We start from the raw sequence: 22,052 nt of genomic DNA, 5'->3' as shown, positions 1-22,052 counted from the left end.
GCCGACACTGATCAATTCGTTCTCAATTATGTTTTTAAATACAAATTTCAAATGTGTCAACAATCCTTCCTCCAAAGGATCACTTCCTTGATAAAATGTTGTGAAAATCCCCAAAAGCTTTGTCTTTTTTTTGTCCTGGTTTCGTGATGAATCACTCAATTGGAGCATCCAGGTTCTTAGTCAGTCCTGTATATTGTTAGTATGAATGCTGTGTTCCAGCTCTTCCCCTTGGGGGCTCTGTGAATGATCTTCTCTTCTGTCGCTCTGACCTGTAGCTCTCTGTCTGTGAATACTCTTCTCTGTCTGTGACCTGTGTCTCTGTCTCCCTTTGGTTATGTCCTGTCTGTCTGTGAACGCTGTAGTGTAGCTGAGCTCTTTGAGTGCTGTACTGTTCTGTTGTGTATGTCTGGTAAAAGAGACAGAGAGAGAGTTTGGCCCCATGTCATGTCCCCAGCTGGCCTACAGCCTGTGGTGGACAGGTAGACAGACAGGTCCAGGTTTGTGGATTTGGCCCCCTTTCCTGTGCTCCCTGGCTGGAAGATGGAATGGATCCCTGGCTGGCTGGCTCCCTGGCTGGCTGGCTCCCTGGCTGGCTGGCTGGCTGGCTGGCTCCCTGGCTGGCTGTCCGTCGGATAAGTGATGGTGGCCCTGGCCAAATCTTCCTGTCCTGTCACACAGCCACACTTCAGAGGAGCAGAACCACAAAGTCAAGGGCTTCGGGAATAATTCAGTGTTGATGTCAACCTCTTTTTCTAACATTGTTTTGTTTTGAGAAGATGGGGAGGGAGTTTCTCTTTAAAGATTTTCTTGCTGAGCTCTGCAATTCTCCGTTAGTTGACTGTTGCCATACTTCTGTACAACGTTGGACACACACTGCTCCCTGTACGAACCAGAAGTCGTGGTCATGTTCTTTTCTCTTGTTGTGACGCTCTCTGACCTTAGTTTGAGCTTAGTGCGCTGAAGGGGAGACGCTTCTCAATAAATCAAGGAAAAATTACATGGCCCCAGTCCACTAGAATTAACATCTTAATTTGCATATGTATTTCTGCACGTACAGTTGAAGTCAGAAGTTTACATACACCTTAGCCAAATACATTTAAACTTAGTTTTTCACAATTCCTGACATTTAATCCTAGTAAAAATTCCCTGTCTTAGGTCAGTTGGGATCACCACTTAATTTAAGAATGTGAAATGTCAGAATAATAGTAGAGAGAATGATTTATTTCAGTTTTTATTTATTTCGTCACATTCTCAGTGGGTCAGAAGTTTACAAACACTCAATTAGTATTTGGTAGCATTGCCTTTAAATTGTTTAACTTGGGTCAAACGTTTCAGGTAGCCTTCCAGAAGCTTCCCACAATAAGTTGGGTGAATTTTGGCCCATTCCTCCTGACAGAGCTGGTGTAACTGAGTCAGGTTTTTAGGCCTCCTTGCTCACACACGGTTTTTCAGCTCTGCCCACAAATGTTCTATAGGATTGAGGTCAGGGCTTTGTGATGGCTACTCCAATACCTTGACTTTATTGTCCTTAAATTATTTTTCCACAACTTTGGAAGTATTTTTGGGGTCATTGTCCACTTGGAGGACCCATTTGCGACCAAGCTTTAACTTCCTGACTGATGTCTTGAGATTTTTCTTCAATATATCCACATAATTTTCCTCCCTCATGATGTCATTTATTTTGTGAAGTGCACCAGTCCCTCCTGCAGCAAAGCCCCCCACAACATGATGCTGCCACCCCCGTGCTTCACAGTTTGGATGGTGTTCTTCTGCTTGCAAGCCTCCCCCTTTTTCATCCAAACATAACGATGTTCATTATGGCCAAATAGTTATATTTTTGTTTCATCAGACCAGAGGACATTTCTCCAAAAGTACGATCTTTGTCCCCATGTGCAGTTGCAAACCATAGTCTGGCTTTTTTTTATGGCGGTTTTGGAGCAGTGGCTTCTTCCTTGCTGAGCGGCCTTTCAGGTTATGTCGATATAGGACTCGTTTTATTGTGGATATAGATACTTTTGTACCTGTTTCCTTTAGCATCTTCACAAGGTCCTTTGCTGTTGTTCTGGGATTGATTTGCACTTTTTGCACCAAAGTACTTTCATCTCTTGGAGACAGAATGCGTCTCCTTCCTGAGCAGTATGGCGGCTGCGTGGTCCAATGGTGTTTATAATTGCGTACTATTGTTTGTACAGATGAACATGGTAACTTCAGGCATTTGGAAATTGCTCCCAAGGATGAACCAGACTTGTGGAGGTCTACCATTTTTTTCTGAGGTCTTGGCTGATTTCTTTTGATTTTCCCATGATGTCAAGCAAAGAGGCATTGAGTTTGAAGGTAGGCCTTGAAATACATCCACAGGTACACCTCAAATTGACTCAAATTATGTCAATTAGTCTATCAGAAGCATCTAAAGCCTTGACATCATTTTCTGGAATTTTCCAAGCTGTTTAAAGGCACAGTCAACTTAGTGTGTTTAAACTTCTGACCCACTGGAATTGTGATACAATTAATTATAAGTGAAATAATCAGTCTGTAAACAATTGTTGGGAAAATTACTTGAGTCATGCACAAAGTAGATGTCCTAACCGACTTGCCAAAACTATAACAAGACATTTGTGGAGTGGTTGAAAATTAGTTTTAATGACTCCAACTTAAGTGTATGTAAACTTCCGACTTCAACCGTACTTCACTTTTCTTTCTAATTGTCTGTCCTTTATTGTGGTTTCTCTTTTGGTCCAAGGGGTATCCAGGCTTACCCGGAGGTCCCGGTGACGTCGGTCTGCAAGGCCCACTTGTAAGTGTTCATCAACTTAACTAGGATATGAATTGTGTTTGGATCCAACTTTATAGAATGTTAGGATGGTTTATTCTATCCTCCTCATCCCCTCAGGCGCTCTCTCTCTGTCTCTCTTTGTCTCTGTCTCTCTCTTTCTCTCTCTTGGTCTGTCTTCCTCCCTCTCTGTGAGTGCTCACTTGTAGGAGAAGAGTAGTTATATTTTCCTCCTCCCAGTTGGGCTTGTGACACATAAGTGATGAACTTAATTGAGTGAAGGGATGAAATACATTGACTCCCCTGATTCCCATTTTATGTCTGGTCTAAGCTATCGTAAACACTTTAATTGCGGGATTAATACGAATACTTAAATCGAGTGGGAAGATTTGTCATGAATTATATTTTTTCCTTCTCCTTGATTTGCACTCTTAACACTTGACATTTCACTGGGTAATTCAATATCAATTATCCTCTTTCCCCACATGATTGTCTGTTCTTCTGCAAAGGCAGTACTTCACTAGACTGATTGTGAAACAGCACTGAATAGCAGCTAATTTCCTCTTGCTCATTTGGACTGTCTGTAGGCGACCGGGTAGGGTTGATAGATTTTATATACAGTAGATAGACAATGCTCATTTAGCCTCATTTAGTCCGTATAAACACTCTGACTTAATACAACATCCTCTGCAGCGTACACATCCATAGCTGGACGATCAGATCACACACCGTGTAGATGATCTTCTGTTCCATTTCAAACAGAAACAGTCTGAATGTCTATGTAATTGATTGGATAACGTCTCATCTGTGACCGTACAACTGAATTGAACGGTCATGAATTCTCTTGAAGACATTCCATAACAAACTCTCGCTCTCCAACTCTCCCCATCTCTCTCTCTCTCTCTGTCTCTCTGTCCACTCTCCCCCTGCCTCCCTCTTCCATCCCTCTCTTCATCCCAGGGTCCTCGGGGGCAGAGGGGTACACCTGGGATCCCTGGGTCAAAGGGCAGAAGGGTAAGAGAGCTTTTGTTTTTCCCCCATCCCCTCTGTTACACCACTCTGTTCAGTTCTACCTGATGAGTCATCTGCAACGATGTGAGATATGATGGACAACTGGAGCCTAACCGTGATTTAACCATAAACCATAACCCTGAGTTTCCTTCATCAAACACCAGTGTAACGTTTCATCCCAGAACAGTTCATCTGAGGATGAGAGGTGAGGGTGATTTAAACAGCGTGTGTTTATTCTTCACTGGGACTATGATCACATTATTAGATGCTGACAATTGTTTTACGAGTACCGTAAAGAAGTGAGCCAGAGATGACAGGGCTCAGGCGTTAATGTCGAGCTGGTGAGACATCTTGTGGCCTGAAAGGAGTATGGCACTTACAGTACACTGATACAGTACTGTACATAGCAACCACGGATTTGACATATTTGACATGATCAAAGCTAATGGAATCTTATGATCTGTTGTGTGAGACTGCATAAGAGTAGTAGTATCAGCAGTAGTATCACTGTTGTTGACTCTAAATCAGTTGACTGAGGGCTTTTCACTATACTGTAACCCTACGTGGGCAGGGACAGAAGATTACTGTGTCTGTACTGGTCTGTGGGTAGAGATTTATTAAAATGGGATGTTGTAGACGTCTCCCTTGTAGAGTCCTACATTTACTGTAAATCCTTTCACAAGTGATGATGGTTTAGACCAGTGTTTCCTAACCCTGGTCCTCCAGTACCCCCAACTTTACTCACTTTTGTTGTAGCCCTGGACAAACACACCTCATTCAGCTCATTGAGGGCTTGATGATTAGTTGACAAGTTGAATCAGGTGTGCTTGTCCAGGGTTACAATATAAATGTGTGCTGCTGTCTATAAATTTAAGAGTGGTTACAGTTCTCCAGGCCCATTCCTCGGCTTTCACCAAAACAGAGGGGTGTGGAATTGCAGAACATTAGCTTGAAAATGGCTAAATGTTCTATCTGATGCCAAGAAGTGGACCTTTAAAACCTTTGCCAGAAAGTCAGAGAACCCCTGACAGCCTATACCAAGCCCAACACAGGCTAACCCACACCACCCAGTTTGAGGCAGAATAGAATATTTGTGGTATTGCATTTGACTATTTAGCAGACACTCTTATCCAGGTAGACTTACAGGAGCAATTAGCGTTAATTGCTTTGCTCAAGGGCACATCGACAGATTTTTCACCTAGTCAGCTTTAGGGATTCAAACCAGCAGGCTTTCGGTTACTGGCAAAACACTCTTAACCCACAACGCTGCCTGCCGCCAGTTCTTTTGTGCAACCTACCGAGAGTGTCGTTCCGGTTGAAGTGTTCTGTTTGCGTGATGTTAAAATTTGTTATGATTTTGTACACTGCCAATTATTAAGTCTTTAAAAATACTTAAATAAGTGCATATGACATATGAGAACTGTAGCCCTTTGCACTCAATGGCAGATATGGGCACTAATAAACACCTAAATTGGAACGTTGTGGCTTTACAATAACATGCTTTACATGACGTCAGAGCTCTGGCTCTGCGCTTCACAGCGCTGTATGGGTTTGACTGACAGCTGTACTGAACTTGAGCACCTACTGCGACAAGAAGTTGTCCAATCCCTCCCACTAATTGGGCAAGTTTAGCAAAAGTTTTGTTGTCAGACTGATGGAAATGCTGTAAATGAAGAGGACTCGATGTATTTTGAAAGATGAGATGTAGAGGAGTATAATAAATACCGTCATACAAAGCAAGCCAAACACCCATGAGTCCAAATGTGCACTTGTCAGTGTCAACGTTTATGATCACTATGTCAGTTACAATATGACATGGCGTCATACCGTGGGTTGTTCTGAACAGCATGAGCCTATGTTTGTCTATTGAGAAGAGAATTCGTAAGAAACCTTTCGATTTAGCCCTATCCATATAGTCCAAATCCCACAAGTGTAAAAGGTTAATAGTTTCTATAAAAAATAACATATCTAGTGTATGTAACAACTTGGTTGTCTATCTGAAACGGTTTAGCACATTCCCTAAATACCTTCAAGGCTTAAAGAATATGCCATATGTGCATCACATTAAATTGTAATAAATACATTATAGATAAATCAATTCCTATTAAATATGGCTCATCTGCTCAATGTGGAAAGCCTAAATGGGGCAAATATTTTAGCCTGCGTTTGGCTCACACCGTGCCAATGTGGGCATGTTTGCTAGGAAATGAAGGGCTTATTTCAGACAAAGTGAGGGCTGCCCTCACCAAATATGGGCTGGCCACTCTGGGCAAATGCCTTGGGGGCCAACGTGGAGCGAATGAACAAACGAGCTTGGGGCAAATATTTTAGCCCGCATTTTGCCCACATTGTGCTAATGTGAGCATGTTAGCTTGGTACAAACATTCCTATGATTCCCACAAATGTTTCTCTGCTGACACACACTCATAACACATGACACACACACATCCCATGGACTGTATGCTCAGTGTTTACTATAAACCACACTTGCGTCGCCATGCGGTTGGTAGCATTTCTTGTTTTGTTAAGCCATACTTTAGTTCTCCTCAATCACCCTTCCTAAACAGACATGGCTAATAGACATATCTGATCTTTCCGCTGAATCACAACACACGCTACATCTAGATCACCACAGAACTTGTAGAACCAGAACACCAGAGTGTTTCGTTACAGTAAATGAGGAAATCGTAGTGTTGGTAAGGATTTGAATGCCCTCTGGTATTTGGGGAACATCTGTTCTGATATAAACATACATGACTGTATACTCCAGTGTTTATCGCTCGTGTACTACAGGCTAAAGTACTGTACAGCAGGAAAGCGAAACGGCTCAGGTCGTTGCCGGTCTACGCCGCCACGGGGCCAATCTCACAGTTGTTATCTTAACCCTGGCCTTCTCTTATGGTTCACCCTCCGAGCTACAAAGACATAAAGTCTGGGTGATACAATGTTACGTTTACAATGCATTATGTCACAGTGTACGGTAGGACAAAGAGACAGTGCATTCTAGGAATAGTATGTGACCCAGTAGTAACTACAGGCTGGGAGCATACAGAGGATCTCTGTCTGTTCCTAGACTACAGGTAACTGCCAAAATAAAGGAAACGCCAACAGGAATATTTTACTTTCACCCCTCTTATCTCTTTCTCTCTGATTTATTATCCCTGAGAGCAATTCAGTCTGGAAAGATGGCACGCTTGGTCTCAGGAAGTTATTTTTTATTGCTCCGTTTGATGATCTTACATAACTATACAAGATATTACCTGCAGTCAAATAGTAGATATGACCCAGTAGTAACTACATGTAACTGCCAAAATAAAGGAAGCCACGCAACATAAAGTGTCTTAATAGGGCATTGGGGCACCACGAGTCACCAGAACAGCTTCAATGCACCTTGGCATACAGGTGTCTGGAACTCTATTGGAGGGTTACGGCGCCATTCTTCTATGAGAAATTTAATAATTTGGTGTTTTGTTGATGGTGGTGGAAAACGCTGTCTCAGGCCCAGCTCCAGAATCTCCCATAAGTGTTAAATTGGGTTGAGATCTGATGACTGAGACACTCACGCACACACACACACACACACACACACACACACACACACACACACACACACACACACACACACACACACACACACACACAACCCTTTAGCTCCTTTGAGACCCCTCTTTCAAAGTCACTGAGATCTCTTCTAGCCATGGTAACCACAATAATGGGCAACTGGACATTTTATACTTGACCCTAAGCATGATGGGATGTTAATTGCTTAATCAACTCTGGAACCATATTATAAAATACTGTATCCCTCCAGAGCCGCCCCTAGCCGTTTTAGGCCCATTAGCAAGATTTGGTTGGAGGGAAAATCTTAAAATTGTGTAACTTACTTCATGCAATTCTACACATTTTGCAATGACTTATGCCTTGCTAATATGATATCTGAGTGAGCGTGACTAACAAAATCAATGGGATCCCCCTGGTGGTCAGGGCACGTGCCCTTTGTGCCCGCTCAGTAATTTGCCCATTATTGCTCAATTTAGATAGCTGGCTAGATTAATTTACCAATATAAAGAATTGTATCAGACATGTGCTAATTGCGGTCTCAACTGACTTTTGAGAGTCAGAATAGTAGAATACACTAGGTGCAGGTTCTACATGTTCTAGAACCTGCACCTAGTGTATTCTACTATTCTGACTCTCAAAAGTCAGTTGAGACCGCAACTGAGTTCCTAAAAAAAACTGGTCAGGGGGGCCCTTAGGGGCCAGAGGCCCTAAGCAACCACTTATGTCGCTTATGCCAAGGCCAGCCCTGTAAGTGTTTCCTTTATTTTGGCAGTTAACTGGATATGTGGACTATGAACTACAGTAGTACTATAAACTATTACCTGCAGACAGACAATAGCTAGGGACCAATAATTCAGTCTGACGCATAATCTTTTACCTCTTGACCTACTGTCTTTGTGTCTTTCAGTTGTCCTCATTGACCTCTCGGCTATCTCTGGATTTGATATCTCACTTTGCTCACTCAATTGACCAATTCAAACCGGGATAGAATTTGAGTAAGATTTTGTATAAATGATAAGTGTGTGTGAACTTGAACAGAGGCTTCTGTGCTAAGCCATATAACTGACTGGACGAGGCGTTTGCAATAGTGCTTGTAAACTAACCTGAATGAGCCATTCACCCAACTGTAGCCTACAGCTTTAGGATCAAGTTTTTAAAAAGTTGCAATTTCCAATTCAGCTATTCAATTTATCCTTGCATTTCTTTCTTTTGATTTGGCCTGACTAGCGGTGGCTCTGCTATCATTTTGCTTGGCCTTGAAAGCCAGGTGGACATCGGAGACCCATACAATGTATCCACTCACTCACATAGCTGTGTTGAATAGTTTTATGAGTAAGAAAACACATATTTTGACTCTGTTTGACTTATTTTCCCGCTGTGTATCTTTGGCCTGAACCAAGGTAAATGTCGTGTGAAGCTTAGCAGAGTCCACTATAAGCAGACAGAGCAGCACAGTCCAGTAAAGCACACACACACACACTTCTTAAGACTGAATGTGGCTTTTTAGAGAGAGAGAGAGAGAGAGAGAGAGAGAGAGAGAGAGAGAAAAAATCCCTACCTGTGAGGCAGGAGAGGAATGTTAGAACCTCAGGGAGTGACACAAAGAGGAACGGACACAACAGTCCAATCAGACAGAACAGGAAGAGCACAGCATCAAAGCAGCCTGGAGGGGCCTTATTTAAAGATGGCTATCTCCATGGGGGGGGGGGGGGGGGATATTAAGTGATCCATCTGTTTTGTCTCTATGGAACTCCATGTGTTCAAAGAAAGAAAAAAAAGGCCTTCACACTACACTGCTCCCATATGCTGCTCTCAACACCAATGCCCCCATATCCCATATTGTACACTACTAAGTAGCTGTGAGTGGGTGTGTTGCCTGTATATACGAGTGCCGTTGTGTGATGTGATGGTTGAGTGGTTTGTGAACAGAGATGGTTACAGAGAGGACTAAGCTGTTTCTGTGTCATAGAGACCCGGGACACACACACACACAGACATGGCTAAGCAGCTGTGTTTCTGTGTCATAGGGGCCGAGGGGTGCAGAGGGTCCACTTGGGGAACCAGGGCCCGAGGGCACCAAGGTAAACACTCTTTTAAACATATTTTCACCCTCCAAAGAATAATATAATGTATGTCCTCATTTAACCTACCTGAAAACCTTGTTCTGTGCACTCTGACCTGATTAAAAGTATCTTATTGCTGCCTCACTGAGATGTCTCTCTCTTTCTTTCTATCGCTCTGTCTCCCTCTCGATGTCTCTCCCCCTCTCCTTTGCAGGGAGAGCAGGGTGAAGGAGGAAAGAAAGGGGAGCCTGGGTTCATTGTGAGTACGCTGAATTATTTTGGGGGTCACCTGTCTGACTTGAAGGAGTGAAGCTTTTACTTTCTGTCACATTTTCTTGTCCCCAGACCCAGCACAGCAATGTGTACACAATGTGTGTGTGTGTGTGTGTGTGTGTGCGCGCCAGTTTGTTCCTGTGTGTCACTGAGCGTGTTTCTGCAGATGCCTCTGTCCTTATACTGACTAGAGTGCACATGGAAAAGGCTCCAGGAGACCACTAAAAATAATTGAATCTCAACAGCAAGTCCTTTCTGGTTCTCCTGGACTAATGACAGGCCAGAATGAGGCACGGCTACTTCCTGTCACCCCTGCTCCTGAAATCATTCTACAGAACAGACCCCACTGACCCCACCGGTGTTAAATAACACTGAAGAACAATGTTTTTTGTGAACAAATGTTTAATTTTGGCGTTGTAATGAGGTTGGTAGCAACATGGAAAATTGTTGTGGAAATCTGTTGCAGCTCAAGTAGACCACAAAAATCCACAATGCAATGGTCAGCTGGTTAGCAAACACTACTACACACAATAATACCAAAGACAATATCAGCATGTAACGTAGCTAGTTAGCTGTGAAATCAACTAAACACAATACATTTAGAAGTCTACATCTCACCATGTTCAACCTGCAAATTGATGAGTCTGACATTCGCAACGGCAGATATACTTTTGAGGAGATGGGGAAACGTTGCCCGTGCTACTGTACGTCAATGGGCTGCGCGGTGCATTCTGGGCGATTCCGGGACAAGGATCGCTCTCCTCCAAGGAGTAAATGGGAGTCTGTTGGGCTATAAGTACAATAAGTTAACAATAAGTACAACATTACAAATATTTTCCAAGATAGTTAGCCATGTTAGCACACTGGAGTAAAGAGGCAGACAAATAGGGAAAAATGTGCTAGACCCTCCGTTAAATTACACATTTCTCAAGGCAGGAATATCGCAGAAAACATGGTCAATGGCCCATTTGTGTAGGTGCCGTTGAAACCCCCCAATATACTAAACATATGTCATGCCTACATTTGAATAAAAAGGTTACCCATGGGACGCCATGAGCTAAGGTTGAGCGTGCCGTTAAGATCTGTGTGGGAGGTCGTTTTTATTTGCGGCATGTGCCATTCTTCTGAAGGCTGTATCGCGTTATCGTCAAATAAACAACCTCCTCCAGCTCACAGTGATGAAACCTGAGCTAAAGACATAAAACACCCAACCCCTGGCTTTATATTTGCTAGTGTCATTGTCTCCAATTAGGTTGGGGGATTTCATTAAAAACACATCCTGTATATTGGGTAGAGCCATTGGCTAAAACGGCAGACCCAAAGGTCGAACGGAGAGTCAGGGGAGGTACTTGGATGAATCTAGATGAGTGTCGTGGTTCCTAACATAACGGACCAGTGCACTTGCAACATCGCTGACTCTTTGATGTCCTATGTCATAGTATTATGACCGGAAAAGGATACATTTCTGTTGAAAGTTGGACAATAAAGCATCTCCTCTAATCTAGCTTTAATACCTTCAGTGGCATTTCCTTTAACAGAGGACAGTTCAGTTAGGAGCAGTAATGTTAACAGGTGAACTATAGTACCTCCACTAAGTTGTGGATATCCTGGAACAATGGAAGACATCTCTAAGACTTACATAACACCAACAGGTGCATTTAGTCCACTAGGGATGGTACTGGTACATTCATCATGCAATTATCGTCCCTGACCCATCTATTCCATACCTTTTCCTCTTGCAGGGGAAAGCTGGCGGTCCAGGGGAAAGAGGTCTACCAGGGAAACCTGTGAGTATCTTGCATTACATTCACCTGTAGTATCTCCGTTTCCTTTGACGGGTTTGATTGAAAGGTTCTATAAGGTAAAGATACCTATGACTGTGTACAACAACACCACAGCTACATGAGACATAATTAAAGTCCTGGCCCTATAAAGAATGTCCACTACAGCTTCCTACCTGTAATATAAGCCCTCGTTAAAAAGGTGCACTGAAACAACAAGGTGTGTGTGAAAGACACATTTGATTGATTAAAACAACCGAGAGTCAAAGGGATAAATTGAAGGGTGTGCGCGTGTGTGTGTGTGTGTGTGTGTGTGTGTGTGTGTGTGTGTGCGTGTGTGTGCGTGTGTGTGCGTGTGCGTGTGGGCTCTTTCATGTGTGTGCGTGCAGGCACATGTGACAGACTGTCTCATAGTGCCCAGACCTTGAGGCCTGCCTGGCTGCGGTGTGCTTCTACTCTCCTGTGTCCCTGGTGGCGGTAAACGGAGACTGAGATGTTTTAATGTACAAACGGTCTTTGCAACGAGGGGAAAGATCTGCGTTTGTGCTTAGTTAATGATGGATTGCAGAGTTGTAATATAATCCCTGAACTATATAGCAGTTCCCCACTGAAGGGAAATTAATTAAAGAAACACGCATACCAAAGGACTTCGCATTAACAGTGAGCCTCACATAAATGTTGGTGTTGGCTGCTGTCAGCCCAGTACACACACACATTTCTCTCTGTGTCTTTCTTTATCTCTGTGTGGCCAGAGGTGATGATTCTCAATGTTGTGCTCCCGAGTGGCGCAGCGGTTTAAGGCACTGCATCTCAGTGCTTGAGGCGTCACTACAGACACCCTGGTTGGAATCCAAGCTGCATCACAAACCAGCCGTGATTGGGAGTCCCACAGGGCGGCAGACAATTGGCCCAGCGTCGTCCGTTGTAGGCCGTCATTGTAAAGAAGAATTTTGTTCTTAACTGACTTGCCTGGTTAAATAAAGAATGCATAAAATAATAATGCCGAATAGAACCTGCTGCATGCTCAATGAATCTTGGATCCATTCACAGATGCTTGGCCGGTTCATTTAGTTTGATAAATGACCTCTTTTCCAGCTCTCTTAAGTCACACTTTGGTGTACGACTTGACAAGCGATGTTTGTAATTGTTTATAACTGATGCGCCGCTGCGCACACACACACACACTAGCAGCGACCTGTCCTGCTCAGTGTCTAAATGCCATAATTTGTATAAAGCGAGGTCTATGAACACGGATCAGTTTGTGTGTGTCAGGTGGAATGGGTGTAGTTACCGTGGGTGTTAAAACAGGTCATTTTTCCTCAGCGGTAAAACACACAATAATGCAACTGGAAATCCCCACTGTTATGACATGGTGAGCCCACGAAGTCCCTATCCTCATGAACCATCTCTAATGTACATTGATGTAGAGAAGAGTGGGGTTTTAGATTGGGGGTGCGGGTTCCGTTCCGTTGAGCAGAGTTTGACGCTCTTACAACTCTAATCCTCAATATTAAAGTCTTTAAAACTACAAGGAAAGATTTTCCATCCAACAGTATGTTTTATCCAGTATCTAACAGTATGTCTACTGCCGTTCGTATCTAACAGTATGTTTTCTCCAGTATCTAACAGTATGTCTACTCCCGTCAGTATCTAACAGTATGTTTTCTCCAGTATCTAACAGTATGTCTACTCCCGTCAGTATCTAACAGTATGTCTACTCCCGTCAGTATCTAACAGTATGTCTACTGCCGTCAGTATCTAACAGTATGTCTACTGCCGTCAGTAAACGACTAAAGTAAACATAGATCTGACAGGCAGTGCAGAGGAGCTCTGTATTCTCCCCAGTGACAGTGCCACACTGCCATCTTGTGTTCAGTGTTACAAAATACATATTTGAGGAACAGTGAGACTGCAAGTGTGGTACTGTACTTAAGTCATCTGCTCTGTCATACAGTATATATCTCTCTATCAATCTTCATTAAAACTAAGCTGCGGTTGAATAAAATATTTATGAATTAGAGGATGATTGCACGCACTTTACGATAGTGACATTGACAAATGGCTTCCTTAACCTCCACCATGCTTAGATCAACAGGCTGGATGTTCTTTTCAGTCCTCTCTGACACATTTTAGGAACATTTGTGCAAACAAAGCTTTGATTTACACTTTTAATGAAATATGTTCCCGTCTTATGTTGACTCTTATGATTTACAATGTTTTCAGCACTCTCTCTCTCAGGGCCTTTGTAAGAGTTCTGAAAATGACCATTCCCCTTTCTTTCTTTTTTCAAATCTCTTTGTTATGTGCTGTTGTACAGACATATTTAATTTGGTTATTATGTTATTAGGGGATTTTGAGTAATGCTTTACACTCACCGTTACAACAGGGGTTGTAAATAGTAGAGCACGTAGAGGTCCCTTACTGGAACTTCATGTGAAAGAGTTACAGTACTACAGAGAGAGTTATGTCATAGCCCCAACTTTAACGTCCTGACGTTGCACTTCTATACTAAGTGTACGTGGAATTTGTAACTGTTGTTCTGAACGATGTGGAATTTATTTCGGGGACAAAGGAATATGACACTGACGCTGAGATGGCTGCGCACTGTGTCGTTTGTCTCGAACATCGTGCAACTTTGTCACCACAATGGCCAAGCGATGTGTGTAGAATATCACACCGATCACAGATGAAGTCAGCGACATAATATTTCAGATCAGATAGTAATACCTTTGATACCCTTTTGAAAGACTTTATACCGTCGACACGCCGCTGAAAGCCACAGTCAATAGCTTCTTTCCCCAGTTGTAACAGAAACTGTTCCCCGGTGTTTGTGTTCAGGATGCTATGGATCAGGTTCAGGAGTCAAGTTTATTGGCTTGTCCCTTCCCTTCTCAACGGGGACGTCTCCATTCCTGGAATATTATAACCCCCGCCCCCTCCTTTTTTTCTGCATGACTTACTGGTCTGTATGTTTGCTTCTCTAGTCTAATCAGATCCATGGGTAGTCCCTCTGGTAGGCTCTGTATCTGGTTCATCTTGTAGTGGGACTATATGTTGGTGACCTCTGACCTGTCTCTCTCAGGGGAAAGCTGGGATCCCTGGCAGCACTGGAGAGAGGGGAGCCCATGGTGAACCAGTGAGTATCAGTCAATCAATCAATCGAACAGTTGTCACAGTGCTTTACAGTGACCCTGCCTAAAACCCTAAACATATTGGCTGCTTGCACACTAGAAGGAATTTAGCTGACCTCCCTTACAACCTGATGAGGGAAAAATCTGTGACATACTGTGACTGTGATTGTTCTGTGCAAAAAAAAGTCTGACTATCATTGTGAAGTGGACATTGATTGGTAAAACGATTAAGCCTCTCTTTCTCCTGAGGGATATCCTGTCAGGGTAAAACATGTCAGGCCGTCGCTCGAAATGTTTTTTTTCCCCACCCAGTCTAAACATTTAATCAGATCTGGTATTACTCAACCCCCAGTTAATCAGTTGTTCCAGTGCTCTGTAAAAAACAATCAGGGAGGAGCTGGGTGATTTTCATGTGGCTGATGGGATGTGTGTGTGACTACTTTTTCCAGCCTTTGATACTGCCTATGCACGCGCTCACAAACACATTAGACACACACACAAAGGGAAGGAAACACACATGCGTGCACGCACGCACGACACACACATACACACACTTTACCCCCATATTAGCCCTCTCAAGAATAAGTCCCCAAATGCTCATATTTCATGGAGAACAGTGGAGAACCCCTCAAGAACATCAAAAATGTCAAACAACAAATATTTTACTAAGTTATTTCAATAACCCCCATAGCCATGGTTTATGTTATGTTCAGTTTTTGCCTTGCACTCAATCAAGCCATGATCCGCCACATCACATGATATCACAGTAACCCCTGAGACCACTGATTGGCTGATTCTCTCCTCTAGGGGCCCAAAGGACCCACGGGGGATGCAGGACCTGATGGAGAGCAAGGACCTGAAGTAACTATTGTTTAATTTAAATACTGGTTAGCTGTGAATTTCACTATACATCTGGATACACTCGCTGACTCTTTCTCACACACACACACTTTTTGTCTTACTCCTCTTCTCTTTTCCGCACAGGGTGCTCCTGGCGGAGAGGGGGAACCGGGTCCAGTTGGAGAACCTGGGATAAAGGTCAGTGTTCTGGAGAACAACTGATTGTGGTTTTAAACCTCACAAAACAAAATGACAGCCAGACACATCCAAGGCCCATCAGTCTTACTACAGCTCAGACTACAGCTTCTTAGATGTTACACGTCTTATTTAGGGTAGTTTGAGCAATTCTTGACCTTTTCTGATGGACATTTTGGTGTACAAAGCATTCTGTGAACGTCGCAGGGTCAAGTGCCTTCTGGTGCCAGAAAGCCCCATCTGTCTGCCTTCCGCTACCACTCTGTCAGCGGAGCTGACTGAAGTGTCAGGTTTCACATACCATATTTGATTAAGGAGTGATGTGTCACATTTTTTGGCTGAACCAGACAAATAATCAATTTACTCTCCCTCTGAGCGACGGAGCCCAGACTAGGAGACTGCATATTAAAGGGGACAGTCTAGCAATTTCAGCAATCGTGTCGTGACCGGAAGTTCGGCTCTTTTTACTGAATCTGATCTTTTCAACTCGCTCAGTCAAAAGAACAAATCTTTCGTTAATTTGAGTCAGCAATGCCCAGAGTACGCAGGACCCCCTACCAGCGAACGATGAACTTAAAACTCTAAACAATCACAATACTGCCATCTTGTTCACCATAGGGGGCTTATTGGAGCGGTCATTTGTGACTGAGACTCATAAAAGTCTGCTTCAAACAATGTACATTTGTGATTGTTAGGCATACAAATACAATCATTTATTGATACCTTTGAAAAGAGGTCTATTTGCAGCCACAACCGGACTAGACTAGGAACGACTCTTGGCGGAACGCAATTGCTTGTCTGCCGCCAGGTCAGGGAGATTATTTAGCACCGTATCGTTTGCGCACTGCAGCAGCACCCTCTGTCAGGACCGACACTGGAGTAGAGAAGCAGGTACGGGGAGTCAAACATCTAATCGGAACAGACATGGAACAAGACATGAACAGCGTCAGCACACGGGTATACCACATATGACAATCAATGTTGAGGCGGGGAACAGAGCGGGGGAACAGACAGATATAATGGAGGTAATGACAGAGTCCAATAATCGCTGATGCGGGGGAAGACAGGTGTGCGTAATGATGGTGGCAGGAGTGCGTAATGCTGGGGAGCCCGGTGCCCTTGAGCGCCTGTGGGGCAGAGCGGGAGCAGGCGTGATACCCTCAAGCGATTTGTTTTCTCGAGGTGTCTTGAGCAGAGGAAGGCTGTGTATGTTTTGGTTCTTCAAAGCTGTGTCCATAACATTCAATAATCAAATAATTGCATTCATTCTTGCACCGTGTGAACAATTATCCATTAGGTCAAACAAGTGACTAAAATGAACGAGTCACTAGGAAAAACGAATCGTGACTCTCAAGACAGTCAAAAGAGTTGTTAATAATTAATCAATTGCAAACTGTACATTACTACCGTCATGGTTTCCTCTCACTGTGATATTCTCGGACGGATTTAGAGCTCTCAATATGAAAAAATACTCAACACATTGGTAGAATTGAAACACGTTCTCTGTGTCACAGAGGCATGAAATCACGTTGTGTGTACAGCTGAAGTTATCATGAGTCTGCGAACATTCAAGTGGTGTCTCTGTGTTGCTCAGAGGAGGCTTGGCAGAAAGTGCTATGTCGTCAGTTTAATGAAATGGGCCCAAAATTGTACTATCACTGAATCAAATCATATTTATTTTACAGTTATAAGAAAGGTGAAATCTTATTGTAATTCATTTATAATTTGATTGTTACTACATTTAGAAAGCCTTTCAGTCATTTGTTCTATTTGAACATTTTCCTGATATTTGTACTATGTACTTGAGCTCGTGTCCTCAAAAGTAAGTACACCTCAGCAAAGTATAACCATTTTTAACAGAAAGGTGAGTTCCAGACCTTTCTCGAACTATGCAGCATTACTAGTTAATGGTTATGGCCATTTCATGAAAAATTACTTTTGGGTATGTCTATTTAGGCAGAAATCGACATTTTGCCATAACGTCTAGTTTACCGCCTAGCCTACTCCCCAATTAAACTTGTATGGTTGATCTACCTCAACATGATTAAAGTTGCCTTAGGAAAGAGGGAAATATGTCAATGTTAAGATGTGAGCGGCCCCAGGTCCCATTAGTAGGCTACCCACAATCCTCAGGGAGGGTTATGGCTTCTGTTCTGTGAACTCCTGATCACCCCTGTGGGGCTGTTAGTGTCCCTCTGAGAGGTAGATGACCTCCTTGTATGAAAAAAGGCGGTCAACACTCGTAAATAAAATACTTAAAAATGTCAGCAATACTTTATTTTCAAGTCGGTTTACTCTTGGGATCCAGCACCTAAAGACTCAAATACATAACTTAGAGTTTAGCTTGTCTTATAGTCTTATTTTTGTATATACTCCTGAGCACCTCTGCTGTTGTGTCCCTGCAGGGCGATGTGGGGCCGTTTGGAGGAGAGGGGGAACAAGGACAGCAGGGAATGAGAGTGAGTCCTGAGTACTTCAGAATACCTTTTAATCACAGTCTATGATTCTAATCCTGCTCTGCTTGTGTTTGGGAGAATCCGATATGCCAGTATATTTACTCTGCCCTCATTTGATGGAGGCGTGTAATCCTCGGGCCAGACACGGCCAGGGCAGCGTTGCGACTGATTTGTTCTTTGTCTTTTGGACTGTATCAACAACCTTTAGGGATGTTTCTCTCTCTCTCTTTGGGCAAGAGGAAAGCCCCACGGAGACTTAGAAAATCCCTGTAGAGAAAGAGAGGGTCCTTTGTGTCCAAGCTTAAACTCAGAGATCCTGTTTATGATTATTCAAATAATCACACTGTTTTTATTGTACATTCTTATTGACACTAATAACTAAATTCTCCAGACATGTTGGATTATTGGAGTACGCAATAGAGAAAACAGCAAGCATTTTTCCGTTAACCCCAATGGCTTACATATACTGGAAGGAAAATATAATCGTCATCACAGTCAGGCTCTTTCCAGTCTACAAGAACACACATGTTACACATGTTCCATGCCCTGTGGGTCTGAGTGTACATACATATGAGTCGTCTATACGTACTGCCCAATAAATTCATTCCATAGGAACATTTAGCATGCTATTACTTGTAACAATATGTGTTGCTATGGTTTTGGTAATGTGTGATTCTTTGTTTATAGAGTCTTCCAGGTCCTGCTGGTGAGGACGGGCCCCTGGGAAAAGATGGTCCAAAGGTAAACATACTGAATGTTCAGCCAAATTAGAGTGTTTGTGTTCTCTATTACACATTTGACCTCAACAGCATAATATTTTGCTGAATGCTATCTTTTGCCGTCCCTATCTTTGCCTCAGGGAGAGCCAGGTGACCGTGGGCCAATGGGCGAGGCAGGGGACAGGGGGATAGAGGGAGACCCTGGGCTTCCTGGGGCCACCGGACTGGCTGGAAAAAGTGGTTTCCCTGTAAGTTTTTCTGACAAACAATAATTATAACAATAGAGCCAAACGCGATGATGCCTATGGGTCCCAGTAGGGGGCAGTCTTCACTTTAACAAAGCCTTGTAGTCCCTGGGGCATTCAAGGTGGTGTGGGCACACTGCAACAAAGGAGGTGTGACAAAGGTCAGTAGTCTAGACAAGTCCATAGATTGTTTCTAATGAGTTTGACTCTCTACCAGGGACCGGAGGGGAAACAGGGTCCCCTGGGGAACCGTGGCAGGCATGGCAAGAAGGTAACCATTCAGATGTTTTACTAGCATGTGTTGATACAGTGCCTTCAGAAAGTATTCATACTCCATGACTTATTCCACATTTTGTTGTGTTACAGCCTGAATTCAAAATGGATTAAATTGGTCATTTGTTTTCAACCGTCTATGCACAATACCCCATAATGGCAAAGTGGAAACATGTTTTTAGAAATGTTTCCAAATGTATTGAAAATGAAATACAGAAATAGGCCATTTACATAAGTATTCACACCCCTGAGTCAATACTTTGTAGAAGCACCTTTGGCAGTGATTACTGTCTTTCTGGGTCTCTAAGAGCTTTCCACACCTGGACTATGCAACATTTGCCCATTTATAATTTTCTAAATTCTTCAAGCACTGTCAAATTTGTTGTTGATCCTTGCTAAAAACAAACATTTCAGGTCTTGCCATATATTTTCAAGTAGATTTAAGCCAAAAGTTTAATTAGGCCACTGGTAAGCAACTCCAGTGTAGTTTTGGCCTTGTGTTTTAGGTATTGTCCTGCTGAAAGGTGAATTCATTTATCCTGATAAACTCCCCAGTCCTTGACAATTACAAGCATAACCATAAAATTATGCAGCCATCACTATGCTTGAAAATATGGAGAGTAGTACTCAGTGATGTGTGGTATTGGATTTACCCCAAACATAACACTTTGTATTCAGGACAAAAAGTGAGTTACTTTGCCATATATTTTTCAGCATTTCTTTAGTGCCTCGTTGCAAACAGGATGTTTTGGATTATTTGTATTTCTTTTCACTCTGTCAATTAGGTTAGTATTGTGGTGTAAATACAATGTTGTTGATCCATCCTCAGTTTTCTCCTATCACAACCATGAAACTCTGTAACTATTTTATAGTCACCATTGGCCTCATGGTGAAATCCCTGGGCGGTTTCCTTCTTCTCCAGCAACCGAGTTAGGAAAGACGCCTGTATCTTTGTAGTGACTGACTGGATGTATTGATATACCATCTAAAGTGCAATTAATAACTTCACCAATCTAAAAGAGATATTTAATTATTGTCTACTTTTTTACATTTTTACCCATCTACCAATAGGTGCCCTTCTTTTTGAGGCATTGGAAAACCTCCGAGGTCTTTGTGGTTGAAACTCACTGCTCGACTAAGGGACAATTTGTAAACATTTCAAAAAACATAATTCCACTTTGTCATTATGGGGTATTGTGTGTAGATCAGTGACACAAATCTAAATGGAATCTGTTTTCATTTCAGGCTGTACCACAACAAAATGTGGAAAAAGTCAAGGGGTGTGAATACTTTTTGAAGGCTCTGCACATCACTTGGATCCTCATCATCAGCGATACATCAGTGTCCATGCTGCACACACACACACCTTTGTTGTTGTTTTGTGTTCAGGGAGAGGCAGGCAAACCAGGTCATATCGGTGAGACAGGGGACATCGGGGACATCGGCCAGAAAGGGGGCACAGGACTGAAAGGCGCCAGAGGAACCAGAGGCCCTGCAGTCAGTACCCACTTTCCTTTTATTCCAGTATAGTCTGTGACCTAACTTCCTGTGTGGGAACCTAACACTTCTATTTAAATCTGTTTAACAAAGTGTCCCTCATTAGTACTGAAGGGCGTAAATCTGTTTTTTAGTTTTTTCTAGGTCTTCCAGTTTTATGTACATTAAAGAGCGAGCGATCCAAAAGTAAGCTCATACTGATAGTCACTGAAGGATCAAGGCTTTGTAATAAAAAATGATCTGGCCAGGAGGACAGCATCCATGAAGCTATAGTCTCAACAATAAACACTTGAAATGGGACTGTTTTAGTGTCCTCGTTGATTGAGATGAGCTAACACGCTCAGCATCCTACCACCCAGTAGAAATGGTTATTGGTTATTGACACTCACAAACACTCACAATTGACTTATTACATATATTGAACAAAAATATAAACGCAACATGTAAAGTGTTGGTCCAATGTTTCATGAGCTGAAATAAAATGTCCCTGAAATGTTCCATATGCACAAGAAGCATATTTATCTAAAATGTTGTGTTTACATCCCTGTTAGTGAGCATTTACCTTTTGACAAGATAATCCATCCACCTGACAGATGTGGCATATCAAGAAGATGATTAAATAGCATGATTATTACACAGATGCACCTTGTGCTGGGGACAATAAAAGGCCACTCTAAAATGTGCAGTTTTGTCACACAACACAATGCCACAGATGTCTCAAGTTTTGAAGGAGCTTCCAATTACCATTCTGACTGCAGGAATGTCTAGCAGAGCCGTTGCCAGAGAATTGAATGTTAATTTCACTACCATATGCTGCCTCCAATGTTGTTTTAGAGAAATTGGCAGTACGTTCAACCAGCCTCACAACCGCAGACCACATGTAACCACACCAACCCAAGACCTCCACATCCGGCTTCTTCACCTGCAGGGAACGTCTGAAACCAGCCACCCGGACAGCTGATTCAACTTTGTGTTTGCACAACCAAAGAATTTCTGCACAAACTGTCAGAAACCGTCTCAGGGAAGCTCATCTCAGTGCTCATCGTTCTCACCTGAGCGGTTTCACTGCAGTTCGGCGTAGCAATCGACATCTGTGGGAAAATGCTCAACTTCGATGGCCACTAGCACGCTGGAGAAGTGTGCTCTTCACCGATGAATGCTGGCTTCAACTGTACAGGGCAGATGGCAGACAACGTGTATGGCATCGTGTAGGCGAGTGGTTTGCTGATGTCAACTT

At 42.9% G+C, this 22,052-nt stretch overlaps 1 protein-coding gene across 1 annotated transcript in view; it reads left to right on the top strand.

The window, feature by feature from the left end:
* LOC109897213 (collagen alpha-1(XXIV) chain-like) overlaps window positions 1-22,052 on the top strand; it is a 187,836-nt gene that overhangs the window by 117,388 nt on the left and 48,396 nt on the right. Inside the window, exons 27-39 of the mRNA XM_020491764.2 lie at window positions 2,741-2,794; window positions 3,731-3,784; window positions 9,370-9,423; window positions 9,620-9,664; window positions 11,421-11,465; window positions 14,542-14,595; window positions 15,398-15,451; window positions 15,575-15,628; window positions 18,031-18,084; window positions 18,769-18,822; window positions 18,941-19,048; window positions 19,263-19,316; window positions 20,708-20,815. Of these exons, the coding sequence (XP_020347353.2) occupies window positions 2,741-2,794; window positions 3,731-3,784; window positions 9,370-9,423; window positions 9,620-9,664; window positions 11,421-11,465; window positions 14,542-14,595; window positions 15,398-15,451; window positions 15,575-15,628; window positions 18,031-18,084; window positions 18,769-18,822; window positions 18,941-19,048; window positions 19,263-19,316; window positions 20,708-20,815 (792 nt within the window). The remainder of the gene's footprint in view (window positions 1-2,740; window positions 2,795-3,730; window positions 3,785-9,369; window positions 9,424-9,619; window positions 9,665-11,420; window positions 11,466-14,541; window positions 14,596-15,397; window positions 15,452-15,574; window positions 15,629-18,030; window positions 18,085-18,768; window positions 18,823-18,940; window positions 19,049-19,262; window positions 19,317-20,707; window positions 20,816-22,052) is intronic.

Source organism: Oncorhynchus kisutch, linkage group LG10 (genome assembly GCF_002021735.2).
Source record: "Oncorhynchus kisutch isolate 150728-3 linkage group LG10, Okis_V2, whole genome shotgun sequence".
NCBI lineage: Eukaryota > Metazoa > Chordata > Actinopteri > Salmoniformes > Salmonidae > Oncorhynchus > Oncorhynchus kisutch.
The sequence above is the reverse complement of the archived record's forward strand: the minus strand, read 5'-3'. Positions and strand labels throughout refer to the sequence as shown.